We start from the raw sequence: 13,442 nt of genomic DNA on the forward strand, positions 1-13,442 counted from the left end.
GCTGTTATTGTGTATATGCTGCTGTTATTGTGTATATATTTATTTATATTTCTTCATACATTCTTATATAGTTCTATATTGTGTATTTTGTTGTACAGTTATTTTATTTTCAACTTTAATTTATATATTTTATCTTATTCTCCCAGTTAAATTTACCCTTCATTCTAATTTGTGTTGTACAGTTATTTCATTTTTAACCTTAATTTATATTTTATTCCTTCCTAGTTAAATTTACCCTTTTTAATTTTTCATATTTATTTCCTATCTTATTCATAGCCTTTTCCTTTTTTGTTTTCTTTAGGTCACGAGCAGTTGTCCAAGCATTTCACTACATATCGTACTGTGTATGACTGTGTACGTGACAAATAAAATTTGAATTTGAATTTGAATTTATATTTACTAACAGAATTGCCAAAAATGACATTTTGTGTTTTGTTTTTATTTAGTCCATCCATCTTCTTCCACTTGTCGGCAGGGGCAGCAGCCCATGACCCGGCCCTGGATAAGTTTCATTTAGTTTTAAACTACTTAACACCCACTGTTTAACGTCTTCAAGGCAACCTATAACAGCTAAATTGAAGATATCCCTTCTTTTAAACACAAATAAATCTCCAAGTCATTTGGAAAACAGTGAAATGACCAGTTAGACCTTGAAAAAAATAGACCCCAGTGGCAACATATACAGTGCAAAGAAGGCTGGACCCAAAATTGAGCCTTGAGGCACACCATAACTAAGAGGGACTATTTTAAAGCTTTAGCCTATGTTCTCATAAAAAGGTCCTTCCAGATAAGTAGGACCCAAACCAAGTCAGCATACTTGGGGGAAGAATCTGATGGACAGCATGATGATCTTAGGTGATCAAATACCATAATTATATGATTCAAGGAAACAGGCTCAGACTGCTCCAAGGGTGGTTTTGGGGTGGCTGTAGCTCAGGAGGTCGAGTTGATCATCTAGTAATCAAAAGGTTGGTGGTTTGATCCCTGGCTGCTCCAGTCTACATGCCAAATAACCTTGGGCAAGTTGCTGATGTATCCTATGTGTGAATAGTAGATTCAAAGCACTTAGACAAAAACGTTAAAATATATTCTATTTGTGGACACTAGGTCTGAGATAAACTGAGTCTTTATAGTCTCTTGGTAAACAGAGAGGCAGTCCCTAAATATCTGTAAAGAAACATACAACCTGTAGTTTTTCCATCTCCACTCAGCATGTTTGTATTCACGTCTAAGGGTGTGCATATATTTATTCAACCATGGCTCTGACATTGGCTTAGATTGAGTCCAAGATATCAGTGCAGGTGGAATTAAAAATATCAGAAAAGTCCTTGATGATTTCACATCTTAAGTTAATTATCCCAGGATCAAGAAATGCGGCATAAAATTGAGGAGCCATTAAACCATTAATCGCTCATCTTTTACATGCTGGAGTGCAAAGCTAATCTACAGAGCATTGTAACATTATAGTGAACAGCACAGGAAAATGATCAGAGACACGCAAGTCAGATATTTCTGCACACATCCAACCCCTGAGACAGCAGCCAGTCCAGTATGTGTCCTTTTTCATGAGTGGGGCCAGTGACCCACTGTGTCAGGTTAAAAGAGTTTATAACATTTAGAAAGTCCTTGACCAGAGGTTTAGACTCACAGCAGACATGAATATTAAAATCACCGAGGACTAAAAGACTATCAAAACTGAGAACAACTCTGGCCATTAAATCTGAAAACTCCTGGATAAAGTCCTTATTACATTTAGGAGGACAATAAATGAGAGCACACAGCACAGGGCTGTTCAGGTGTAGCTCAAACAGCTAGAGTCTGAAACTGGAGAATGAAAATGGGTGTTGAACACTGTAGATAACCCTCCACCCCTACCCAAGATCCGAGGGAGCCTGAAGAATGAGCAATCTGAAGGAAGAAGTTCAGAAAAAGCTACAGACTCACCACATTGAAGCCACGTTTCTGTCAGATACAGATAATCCAGCTGCTGTGACTTGAAAAAATTATTAAATGCTAGATTGCTAGCAAACAAAGCCATTTAAAGGGTGTAGATCTTAACATGTAGAGCATGGGCAAGGCTGCGAGGTTTGATGAGATCCACGCCGCGTCCACAGGATGGAAGCCAGGGATAGGCAAGATCTGTCCAAAGGTACTCTCCACTGGTTCTCTTGAAACCCTGTTTCCATCTTCAGATAACATCCATTGTTTTCAAGATGGCATTTCAGCAAATGCAATCTCTGCATGCCACCCAACTCCAAGGGTTCCTTCAAAAGGACACCAGAAAGCTGTCAGTATCGCAAATATGTCCCTTTGATGCAAATTATTCTTGTTTATGGGCATATATCTGCATATGGAATTAGTAGTATTTACAAATCCAACAGTTATCATATGTTTTATCATATCTGTTGTTTTTCTGGCCAATTGATGGGTGGAAATGCAATATTCACAACTTTCTCTCCAAACTGCTACATGCCCCATTATGTCAATCACTAATTGTGTCTCTGCTGTTTGGTGCTAAAGCGTAAAAGTGGCTTTTAGAGTATTATCTTTGAAAAAGAGCTCCCTGCAGGGACTGAAAATGGAAGTAAGGGAGGTGAGAACCAACCAAAATAGTTGCAGGCTTGTTAGCAAAACAGCGGCGTGACACTTATAAAGCTGAAGATTCCAGTGAATATTCTCTGCAGGACTACTTTTACACTGTTATTTTGAAATATCACTTATCACTGGTTTGACAAAGTTGCGCGACAAAGCTATATCTGTACTGAAGATGCATCAAATTTGGAATTTTATCAGGTTTGTCTCTCTGCAACAATCTGAAAATAATCAAGTCGTGGCTCCCGCTCGCTTCACTTCAGTGGAAACTTGACAACAGTTGGTGAAACCCGATGTCAGCACAGAGTGCAGCACAATATAGAGGCAGGCAGACACCAATCTTACTTGAATAACAAATTGAATCCCTCCATCTCACATGTGAGTGAAATTTTTTACGGTTACAGTCAGACTAAGGAATAAAAATATGCAACATGTTGTTGGCTGATGTACAGGATGCAGTTTTGTAGGAAGCAGTAAAAAGAAAAAAGTGAGACATTTCCACCAGCTCCCTGGGTTTAGTGTACTCACACTGATTCTTTAACTTCAGTCATATTTTTTTCTCTTAATTAATTTAAGACAAAAAGAGATGTTTGCTTTAAACTATAATAGTTTTAGACAGTGACAGGCCTTGTTATCTTGTTGGTGATTGTTGTGAGTAACAGAAAAGCAATATTAGAACACAATATGCTGTCCAACACAACAGAGCAATAAACAGGGAATCTTTCAAACATTTGGTGTTTTGAAATATGATTTTTATTTCAGTTTTTTCCCATTTTGCTAAATGGAATAACTTTCACATCAATGGCTATGCTTGAAAAGTCATTCAAATAAACAGTAGCGAGCAGTTTCAAGATTTAACTCACAAGACAGATGTGGAAAAGATGAAAGATGAAAAAAAAAAAAAAGGAAAAAGATGAAAGCAGAGAAAACAGACAAAGAAGAGCCTAGTTAGAGGACAACTTTATCGAAATGATCCTGTCAAAGATAAGCAATCCCGTCAGTCAATCATAGCAAATGCAGAGATTGGACTCAGAGGGACCTGTTTTAGACCGCCTGTGGCACAAGTCATTTCAAGCCAACATATATATATGTTTGCGAGTGCCTTTTAGGCCACTATTTCTTATCTGCCATCACCGTTCACTCTGATCCCTATCGTTATATAAAAGGACTGTACACTCTAAGAAATAAAACTGATAATTACTTAAATATTTTGGTGCAACACTTTTACACTCAAAAATAATGAGTAAATGCAAAAACAATCACATCTCTTAAATACACCTTATTAATTGAGTAAATCCAACTAAAATGGAATAAGTTGTTATGAACAATTAAAGATGTTACAGTAACATACAAAATTGAGTAAATACAATTGAAAATGTAAGTCAAAACAACAGTAACCAAAAGTTCAAAATACATAAAATATTAATTAGGAAATGCTGAAATGCTTGGCACATTTAACCAACACCATTACAATTATTTGTTTTTAAATAATGGTTCAATTTACTTAATATTTTTAAGTTAACTTAAGCAAAAACGTTAATTACAATTAAGTGTTTTATATATATATATATATATATATATATATATATATATATATATATATATATATATATATATATATATATATATATATATATATATATACACACACACACACACACACCCCCCCACAGGAAAAAAGAACCACGTCAGTTCAACATTGTTCACAGTGATTTATTTTAAACAGCTTTTTTGTGAATCAGATTTTAGCAGATTCCTTCTCTGAACACAGTGAGCTGAAATCTGTTCTACATTCAGTGGATAGAACTTGGATAAAATTTCAGTCACAACAGCCTTATATAATAAAATTGCATCCAAATTGGCATGCTTAACAAAACTCTGTAAAACTGGCATATTGATGCTAACAACAAGAAAAATGTACCTGCCATACAAAGAATAAAAGTGGCTCAAGTGAACGCAGTGCTTTACCTTTTCAGAAAAGGTCAAATGACAAAAATAAAATTAAGATCCCAAAAAAATATAAATCCTGAAAAAAAAAAAGAAATTTTGCACTGTGACATAGTTTTTGAACATCTTATTTTGATTCCAAAAAATTGGGAAGATTATAACTAAAGAGTGACCAAAAAACATCCATAATTTAAATAAAAAGGTTTCAAAAAGGATTGCGCTAAAAAAACAAAAAACAAACAAACAGAAGATACTCTCCCATTTACACCTTAATGTGAATCTGGAAAGTTAATACAAAAACACAGTTTATGGTACAAACATTATTTATGAACAGGAATGTCAACACAATGTAATGCCGCAACTGAACCTTTTGATGAGCATTACATGTCACTTAACAAGTCTAACACTTTAAGAACAGCCCTGTGAAATTTTTCAGTCTTTGAACCTTGACAGAAAGGTTTCCTGGATCCAGCTCCATGAACACTTTTTGAAATGCTTCAAATGTGCATTTGAAATTCTTGGGGTATTTCAGATCCAGAGCATAGCACAGTCCCAAAAGATAGCAACAGGCTTTGCTCAGATTCCCAAGTTTGCCCAGAACAGTAACGCCTTCAATAACAATACCCACATCAGTAGGTTCGCCTGACCTGTCTTGATTCTGCAGCAGGTAAATCTTCATCACCTCCTCAGCCAAAGCCTCTTCAACGAAGACAGCATCAGCACCGTCCTTTAAAAAGAGAAAGAACTGTTTTCAGCTCACATATTTCCAAACATTGAAACAAAAAGTTTCATTTGTATGACATCACCGGTACTCATAATATGTGGACACTGCTCCAAAATCTTTGAGCAAATGCTATTCTTTTGTATGCTTTGAAGTGTTTGCTTTTTTTCTTTAGAACAGTATCTTAAAACTTTTCTATGATCTCACAAGCTAAAATAAACTACTAATATTCCTAAAACAGATTTATTGCGCCAACCTCAAAGGTTTTGATTAAGGCACTTGGATCCTCTCCCAGATGGTCAATGAGACATTTGATGATGACTTCTCGTTTTTTCTCGATGGAATTTCCACTCTGTAAAACAGGAAGTCTCAACTGAGGCAAAATTTGCACATTTAAAACATGACTTACCATTTCTAGCTTAAACATAACTATTTTTTTTCTGTTGTTGACCTGTTTTCACACCCACCATCAAGGTAAGAACACCTGTGGAGCTAAAATATTGAACAGAAACCTAAGAAAAGCCGTTTTTAGTGGAAGGGCCTCTTCAATGCTGTGTTGGAACGTTTTTGTGGTTAGAAAATGCAATCTTCCTTACCTGAAGCAGAAGGTTTAACTGTGCTCTGTGGCGTTGTCCAGCAGCACCTTTCTTGGCTTGAAACAAGGACAGGAGTTTGGATGAATACAAGTCCAACGATGACATGAACTTTGGTTCAAGGTTCAGGGTCGTGATCCTATGAAACTCTGCACTGACCTGGATGGGAGAGGACAAAAAACCAAGGACAAAAAATCTGAAGGCCAAAATTCTGATTCAATCAAAAAAAAAAAAAATCTTTAAGTGGAACTACCATTTTTTGCAACCTGGACCTTATTTTCTAACATGCAAAAGATTAATTTACTCATCCAGACATAAATCCATATAAGTGGAGTTGTTCAGTATGCAGACTAAAGCCTTAACATAAAGTATTATCTTCCACTAAGCTTCTAAATTTTATGTTATGAATTGCTTGCACTATTTCCCTGTGAGATTGTATAATCTTTGAGGGAAGAGGCGGAGCCAGGTTGCCCTCTGAACCATCGTCTGCCAGGCAGCGATGCGAGAGGAACACACCTCCACTGAAGTGGCGCAAATATTCAGAATCGCGTCAGCGGCTTTACAGAGAAAGCCTTTCAGCTCCTCTGGCAGCTCTGCTTCCTCCACCTTCCTGGAGATGACAAACGCTAGCAAGGCAGTGTTGTTAGTCACTGCAGCTGACTGAACAGTGCATTGATGTGCGCGATCAGTGAACCTTGCTATCAGCTGGTCAAGTTTGGCGGGATGGGCCGGTTGCTGTCCAACGACCTTGGTCATTTTGGTGCCGAAAACTGAAGCGAGGCTCGGCTCTAGAGGGGGAACAGGCGGAAAACTCCGGTCTGTGAAGCCCTCTGTGAAGCCCTAGGTAGAGACCGCGCTCTAATCTTCGCTGGCTCTGCTGCTGCCTCAGAGAGGTAGGTCATCACCGCCGGGAACTGGGGCCAGATGGGATCTGGGCAACGAGAGTGAGCAGAGCCATACCTTCCCGCCAGATCATCCAATGGGGGGGTGGAGCAGGCTGAGGGACGGAAAGTCCCTTCTCACCAGCTGCCTCCTGGATGATGCCAGGCAGATCCAGGAGCAGCGCACCAACAACTGGGAGCGGCGTCCTCGCCGACATGTGAAGGCCAGGGGTGGATGAGCATCCCTTGAAAAAGGCTGACCTCCACTGCTTTTCCTCTGGCGGGAGGAGCTAACAGGAGCGGCAATAGGATTAAGGTGTGAGGGCGAGGTCTGCATGGTGAGGACCGAGGCAGCCCACGCAGACGGCATGTCGGTCATACGACATGATGTAGCCGGTCTGGCAGGATGGACACAGACGGATGGTCTCGCTGGACATCTTCTGGCTGGCTGAAGAAAAACGGCAGAGTCGATTTCCTGGTCTCACCATAACTTATACTAGACCAGGGTGAGGCCCACACAGCAGGTGGGCGTGGAATAAAATACTTCAGTGCTGCGCGCACAAGGGGAATACCCACTTAAAGGGCTGCGCCTATACTCATAGAATCTGGGGTTACAATACGTAACCAACGTTTCATAAAAATATTAAATTACTCTTCACTCTTTACTCTTCAGTAAAATCTAGTCTGTCGTTATGTGCTCCAGAGTTAGATAAGTGAGACAAAGGCACTTTGCAATCAGCCCAGTCATTCTTCAGTCAGGTTACATTAGCTTAGCCTAAAACAAGTTAAGTGAACGGAAATTATTTATCGTTCCATAGGCTTGGGAATGGTTTCAATAAGAACCATTCTGGTTTTGATTCAGATTCCTCATTCTGATTCAAATTCCTAGCGATTCTAGAGTCTTATGACAAATTAAAGCAACCTGGCTGCTGCAAGATCATCAAAATCACTAGGATGGTAGCAACATGTTTTTTCTCACTTCTCTTATGATGGGGGATCTAACAGACCAAATTTTATTTACAAGTGGATATCCCTTTAAATGTACACTTACTTGGGAGACGTCAAACAACGCCGGCCATCTGTCCTTGATGTCGCTGACACTCAGCTGTTGGCTGATAATATCATGTCTTCTATGTGCAAAGGTTTTGCACATTAAATCCTTGATGGCTGTGCTGTTTTTCTTCTTACACTCATCAATCAGTTGTTGTCGCTCCAGCTCTTGCTGTTCTTTACCATCTTGTCCTGGATAGTGTGGCAGAAACAGCACTTCTCCTTTCCGCGCCTTCTTTATGTTCTTCGCTGGAGCCTTGTCATCAGGGTGCTTGTTCTTCAGTGAGTTGCAAGTAACCTCTGGAACTCCAAGACTTCGTAACTTTGACCTGTAATTTCCCATCTTGTATTTAAGACTATACATCCATCCCATCCAGCCATTACGACTGCCTGGCTCTGTCAGACACGGGTGCTTTTTGACCAGAGCCTCTGCCACTTCTCCAATCTGAAGGCCAGTAGGGTAGGCTGTGTAGCTGTACATATAATCAGCTAATTTTTCCATTATATCTGACTTGACTGAAGTATTGTTCAGCACAGTGCCATTTTGAACAAAGACTTCATTGGCATTTTTCAGTACAGTCTCTGTTGCCACAGAGAAAAGTGGAATGACAATTTCATCTGGCCATGTAGTCTTTAGAGGACTTTGAAGAGGGGAGAGTATGACAGTGTTGTCTGAAGACAGAGATGATCCATCTGTTTGGTCCTCTGTGGTTTTATAGGTTGAAGAGCTTGAACTTTCATTCAGTGAACTTACATCTGAGGGATTTTCACACTGAGGAATCAATGTAAGCACTACTGATGGAATGACCACAGCTTTGACTGTACCCCTATCTTTGATTTGGTTGGGAGAATGAAGTGTAAAGAAATCTCCAAATGAGTCATCATAATAGTGCAATATGAAATCCTCAACTAGCCCAAATGTCTCTCTCACTGTCTCATGCAACTCCTCAACAGTCCTGGGTATTCCTGAAGAGAGCACAAGCTTCTCACTCTGTTGTCCAAAAATTACTTTCAAGGCAACGGAGTCCATCTGCAGAATAAAAACCACAAGAAAAAAGAAAAAGAAAGGGGGTATCTCAGTCTTTCCCCTTACACTAACAAACAATGTGACGTTTTATTGACACCATTTGCTTGCCTTCAACACGATATGGTGTTAAGGGGTAAGTGTCACCAAGTACTCTGGGATGTATTAAGGTCATTTTCCCAGAAGGATCCAGAATAAATGCCCTAAAATGTTCATCATACCAGCTGTTGAGCAACTTCACAATGAAAAGAAATTCATTGCTTAAGACAACAATCTGTAAAATCTCCACAAAGTCAGGTAAGCCACAAGTAGATCCATGAGGCAAAACCATTCCTGAGGCATATTTAGTTCCATGATGAGTCAGAGAGTTGGTCAAATTCACATAGGCTTGTGTTGGATAAAGTTCCTTGAGACACTGCTGTATTTCTACATCAAGCAGTTCCAATGGAAGAGATGATACTTTAGTGACACACACTGATGGCTTCAATGCATTACCATCTGAATAGTATGCCATCATCATCTGGTGCTTTGAGGCAAGTGACAATAGTACATTTCTGAAGCTGTTTGTGTGTTTAACAACCTTCTTAAAGAAACTATGTTTACCCTCAAAGCGCATAGTCCAGAGGCATACTAATGGACCAAATCCTCTGATCAAGTCAGGATAATGCTCCAAAAAATGGTGTTTTGGAGTTAGTTTTTGCTCTGGGAAAACCTCCAATAGCCTGTTGCGATGTTCAGATATAAGTGTGTCCAAGTAGCAAATACTTTCCTCTCTGTGACTAGGGGACACAACAAGTTCAGTTATATCTTTTAGAGTCATAAGAACTTGCCATGCTTCATCATTTTTGGGAATCTTTTCCCCAATAATAAAAGGTAATAGTCTCAATAACGTCCAATTTTCATGTGCGTTGCCACCAATGCTTTTGCGAGTGGAAAAATTTAGGGGGATGATTTGGGGGCGATCTGTTTTATCGGTCCATTTGTAAGGAAATTCTGTTATGAAGTTATTGAGTTCAGTTAAGGAAAAGTAACGTTTACGGATAAACACATGAAGGCATAATGCTAATTCTAGTGGAATTATGCCTTCAAAAAGGTCGTGCAAAAGATCTGGAGGATACCCTGTGACAAAATGGAAATATTTTAATTTCCCCGTTAATGGACAACCTTTCTTCACACCACAAAAATGAACCGAGGAGGAATTTTCCTTTATGGTTTGGACATGTAGATCATAGTTCTCTTTTGTTCTTGGTGGAAAAGCTCCTGAACGAACTTCTTTTTGCTGAAAGTCTGAATGGTCTCCAAGGCAAAATCTACAGATGTAATGTCCAGAAAAGCTTTCCACGAGTCCACTAAGAGAATGAGCACCAAGATTGTCAGCACAAACACAAAAAACAGTGCCCCTGATATATCTACCAAGCTGTGAACAAAAAATCCCGTCTCTCTCTAATGTTATGAGATCCTTTAAAAGTGGCTCGAGAACAGTTTCATAGCCAAAAGTTTTAACATCACTTGCCTTACACAGGAGAGCCAATTGAATTGATGTTAGCTGTGATCTCAGTTCAGTTGGTATATCAGCAAGTACCCAGTACACAGCTGTGACTTTGTGTTTTTTTCTTGAAGTCCCAAGTGGATTACAAATTTCAAAGTCATCCACATAGAGAACAAGGGAAATACTTAAGTCCTCAATAGCACAAAGTTGGTTTTGCTTGAAATATTGTCCATCGTGGAAAGAGGATAACTGTGAAGTGTTCAAATGTCTAGTTAATATACTGTTAACATCTTCTTTACTCAGTAACAGCTGCAAGGACTGAAGAATAGGCACATACTGAAAAGTGGAATTCTTTTCTGGATCCAAACAGTATTCTACTGGTTCAATAACACAGAAGTTTTCCTTGAAATATTTCTGTCTCTTATATCTTGAAGCAAAGGGACCATCAGGACTAAGGGCTGCACATAAAGGACTACAGTGACATATTTTTTCAGCCAATTCACTGACAAAAGACTGATCAATATTACAGTTATTCTTAATAAGAATATCACTTATTGACTTTGGAATATACTGAAGTGATAATGTGCAGATATAACTGAGCTGTTCTACCAAGTCATCCACACATTTACCAGAAACATTATAGATGCTTTCCAGTTTTAACAAGAGCACACCAATATTTTTCAAAATTTCATTTGTTGTTTCCCTTTCACAACCAAGTTCAGTGGTGACATCCAAGTCCTCGTGATCTTCTAATTCCAGTGCTGGTAAGACGATTTCATTAGATGTACTGACAGTTTGCTTTGAAATCAAGTTAGTTTTAAAGTGCTTCCATGAACAAAATCTGTGCTTTCGACTTCTGTGAGTCGCATAAGTCCCACAAATGTTTGTCTTAAACTCACAACCATCAAAAACACACTCTATGGTTTCATGGCTTTTCAAATGGGAATTTATATGTTGAAAATAGTCTTTTGTGTTTGGGTAAAAAGAGTCACAGATTTTACATCTAATAGTTGGAAGGACCTCACACTCTTCCGTTTCATGCGAACTGTGAGACCTAGACAAGTGTGAGTGTAAGGCACCCCATGTCTTAAAAGAGCAAGGACAATTCAAATGAAGACAGGGTATGGAATAGCCATGACCAAATGTACCATGTTTCACTCGATAATGTTTGAGTAGTGACACTTTTGATGACTCCTCATGTTTGCAGAGTTTACACTGCCATCTCATCACCTGTGACCTAAAAAATTGTGAGAAAATATGTCTCACAGTATGAAGATGACAGAATGGTGTATAACCATATTTACGCAGTTTTTGTATGATTAACTGATTGAATAACCAATACTCACTACCAATTCAGGTGGAGGATACAACTTACAAATAAGTCAACATGGAACAAAGTACAATACTTAACCACATTGAAATAATCTGAATCACATCACCATGCTGTATAAATAAAAAGATAGTATGGTGACACTAGATGACAGACCATGAACTCATCAATATATTTACCGAACTGAAAAATTCTCAAAATTTAGATTTGGCATTTGTATGACTAAAATAACCCACCACAAAACCAGTATAAATATTTAGGTGGTATCACCATCCACTACTCAGCTTGTATAAAACAATATCATATCATTCCAAAATTTAACACATCAAGTCCTCTGAGTAAAATTACCTGCTTTACTTTGTAGTTGATGCAGATTTTTTTCTCCTGGTGGTGAAGATGGTGCTGAAAAAATACAAATCAAAACTTTATCATTACAAAACATGTCACTGAGTAATCTGCCATAACATCAATCTCTTATAAGAAATTTTAGCTTGGATTGAAATAAACATTTATTTATGTAAACTGGGAGTAACTATACTGGAAATGATGGTACTTTTGGCTTGACCCAAAAGACCAAAGCTTTTTTTTTTTCCATTATTTTCTGGGATCTGAAAGGAAGTAGGGCCCCGAGTCTAAATTTACTTAAGGCCCCATAGTACTTTGGACCGGCCCTGGATGAGGTAATCTGCTGACCCGGGCGGTCCTGTCAGCGTTCTCTCAAAAACTGGCCCTGTTCGGGACAAAGCTGAAAGCAGCGTCTTATATGCTCTGAAAGACCCCACATAGAACAAGAAAGCTAAGCAGCATGGTTGCTGCTATGAACTGTTCCGCGGGCAGGTCTTCTTAGTTACCAAAGCCATTGATGACGTCTGTTCATCTCCTCCTGAACAACCTGACAGAGTGAGTCAGGCCGCGTGACTACCGCAGCTCCCGCACCGTGACTCAACAGGGCCATTTTCTAGAAATGTCTGAGCACACCTGCTTTCACGTGGTTCCTAAAATGCCCCCGATTAAACGGTCAGGTCGCTGGTACCGGGACATTCCGGTCAAATTACCCGGAACGCAGATAGCGACTCAGAACGTAAAAGGATAAAAGGGCGCGGTTTCCCGCCGCCTTTACTGGAAGACGGGTTGAAAACTTAAATTAACGTGCACAAACACGCTGCGAAAAGTGAGCCACCATGACAAACGCTTTCTTCAGAACATGTTATAAAAGAACGGTGTGGATAAAGACAGCTAATGTAAGAATGGTCACTTACCTGAAAACGTTACCAAGTCTGCAGTGGATGTGTGTCTGTCTCGTTCAACGTGCAGAAAATCTCCCATGAGGCCATGCTCCTCGCGCGCGGTACATGCCAAAGGTCATTAGTCTTACTCAAAGTTTTAAGTTAGTATTGGGGGACAAAATTATATTGATTTTGAACCATTAATAATTAAAGTTAAAGACAATGATAAATATGAATACCAGTCTCTCAGTTATTTTGAGTACTTTCTATGAGATATATTGAGTAGATTTAAATAATGCACCCTGTGTTTCAAATACAGAATTTTTTCTTTTAAATAAACTTGAACAAAAGAACTCAGTTCAACTCAAAAACTGGTGTTGAAAATTTAAGCATTCTTTTCAGTATTTTCAACTCAAGATAACACGTTTGTGATTTTCAAAGATTTAATCAAGGTCATCTAACTTAGAATTATAATGATATTTACTAAGCCCCTGAATAATTTTTTAGGGTGTATCTGTGGCCCGCCATATCAATCTCAACGCTTCACTGGATTTTATATGATGAACAGGCTGCTTAACTTCTGAGATAT

General features: G+C 38.8%; 1 protein-coding gene and 1 long non-coding RNA gene across 2 annotated transcripts; both read right to left on the reverse strand.

Annotated features, from left to right (window-relative positions):
• Window positions 1–4,939: 4,939 nt before the first annotated feature.
• Window positions 4,940–8,405, reverse strand: LOC308401573 (uncharacterized protein; the record flags this gene model as incomplete). The annotated part of the gene is made up of 4 exons (XM_080889847.1): window positions 7,786–8,405; window positions 5,857–6,012; window positions 5,517–5,612; window positions 4,940–5,266 (listed from the first exon to the last, which is right to left on the reverse strand). The coding sequence occupies exons 1-4, from the start codon at window positions 8,284–8,286 to the stop codon at window positions 4,940–4,942; spliced, it is 1,080 nt and encodes a 359-aa protein (XP_080745973.1). The 5' UTR covers window positions 8,287–8,405.
• A 6-nt stretch (window positions 8,406–8,411) lies between these two features.
• LOC308401321 lies at window positions 8,412–12,926 on the reverse strand. Its single transcript, XR_013972527.1, has 3 exons — window positions 12,887–12,926; window positions 11,976–12,029; window positions 8,412–8,814 (listed from the first exon to the last, which is right to left on the reverse strand). It is a non-coding gene; the product is annotated as an uncharacterized lncRNA (long non-coding RNA).
• Window positions 12,927–13,442: the final 516 nt, after the last annotated feature.

Source organism: Rhamphochromis sp. 'chilingali' (genome assembly GCF_963969265.1).
Source record: "Rhamphochromis sp. 'chilingali' genome assembly, chromosome: 8".
Classification (NCBI taxonomy): Eukaryota; Metazoa; Chordata; class Actinopteri; order Cichliformes; family Cichlidae; genus Rhamphochromis; species Rhamphochromis sp. 'chilingali'.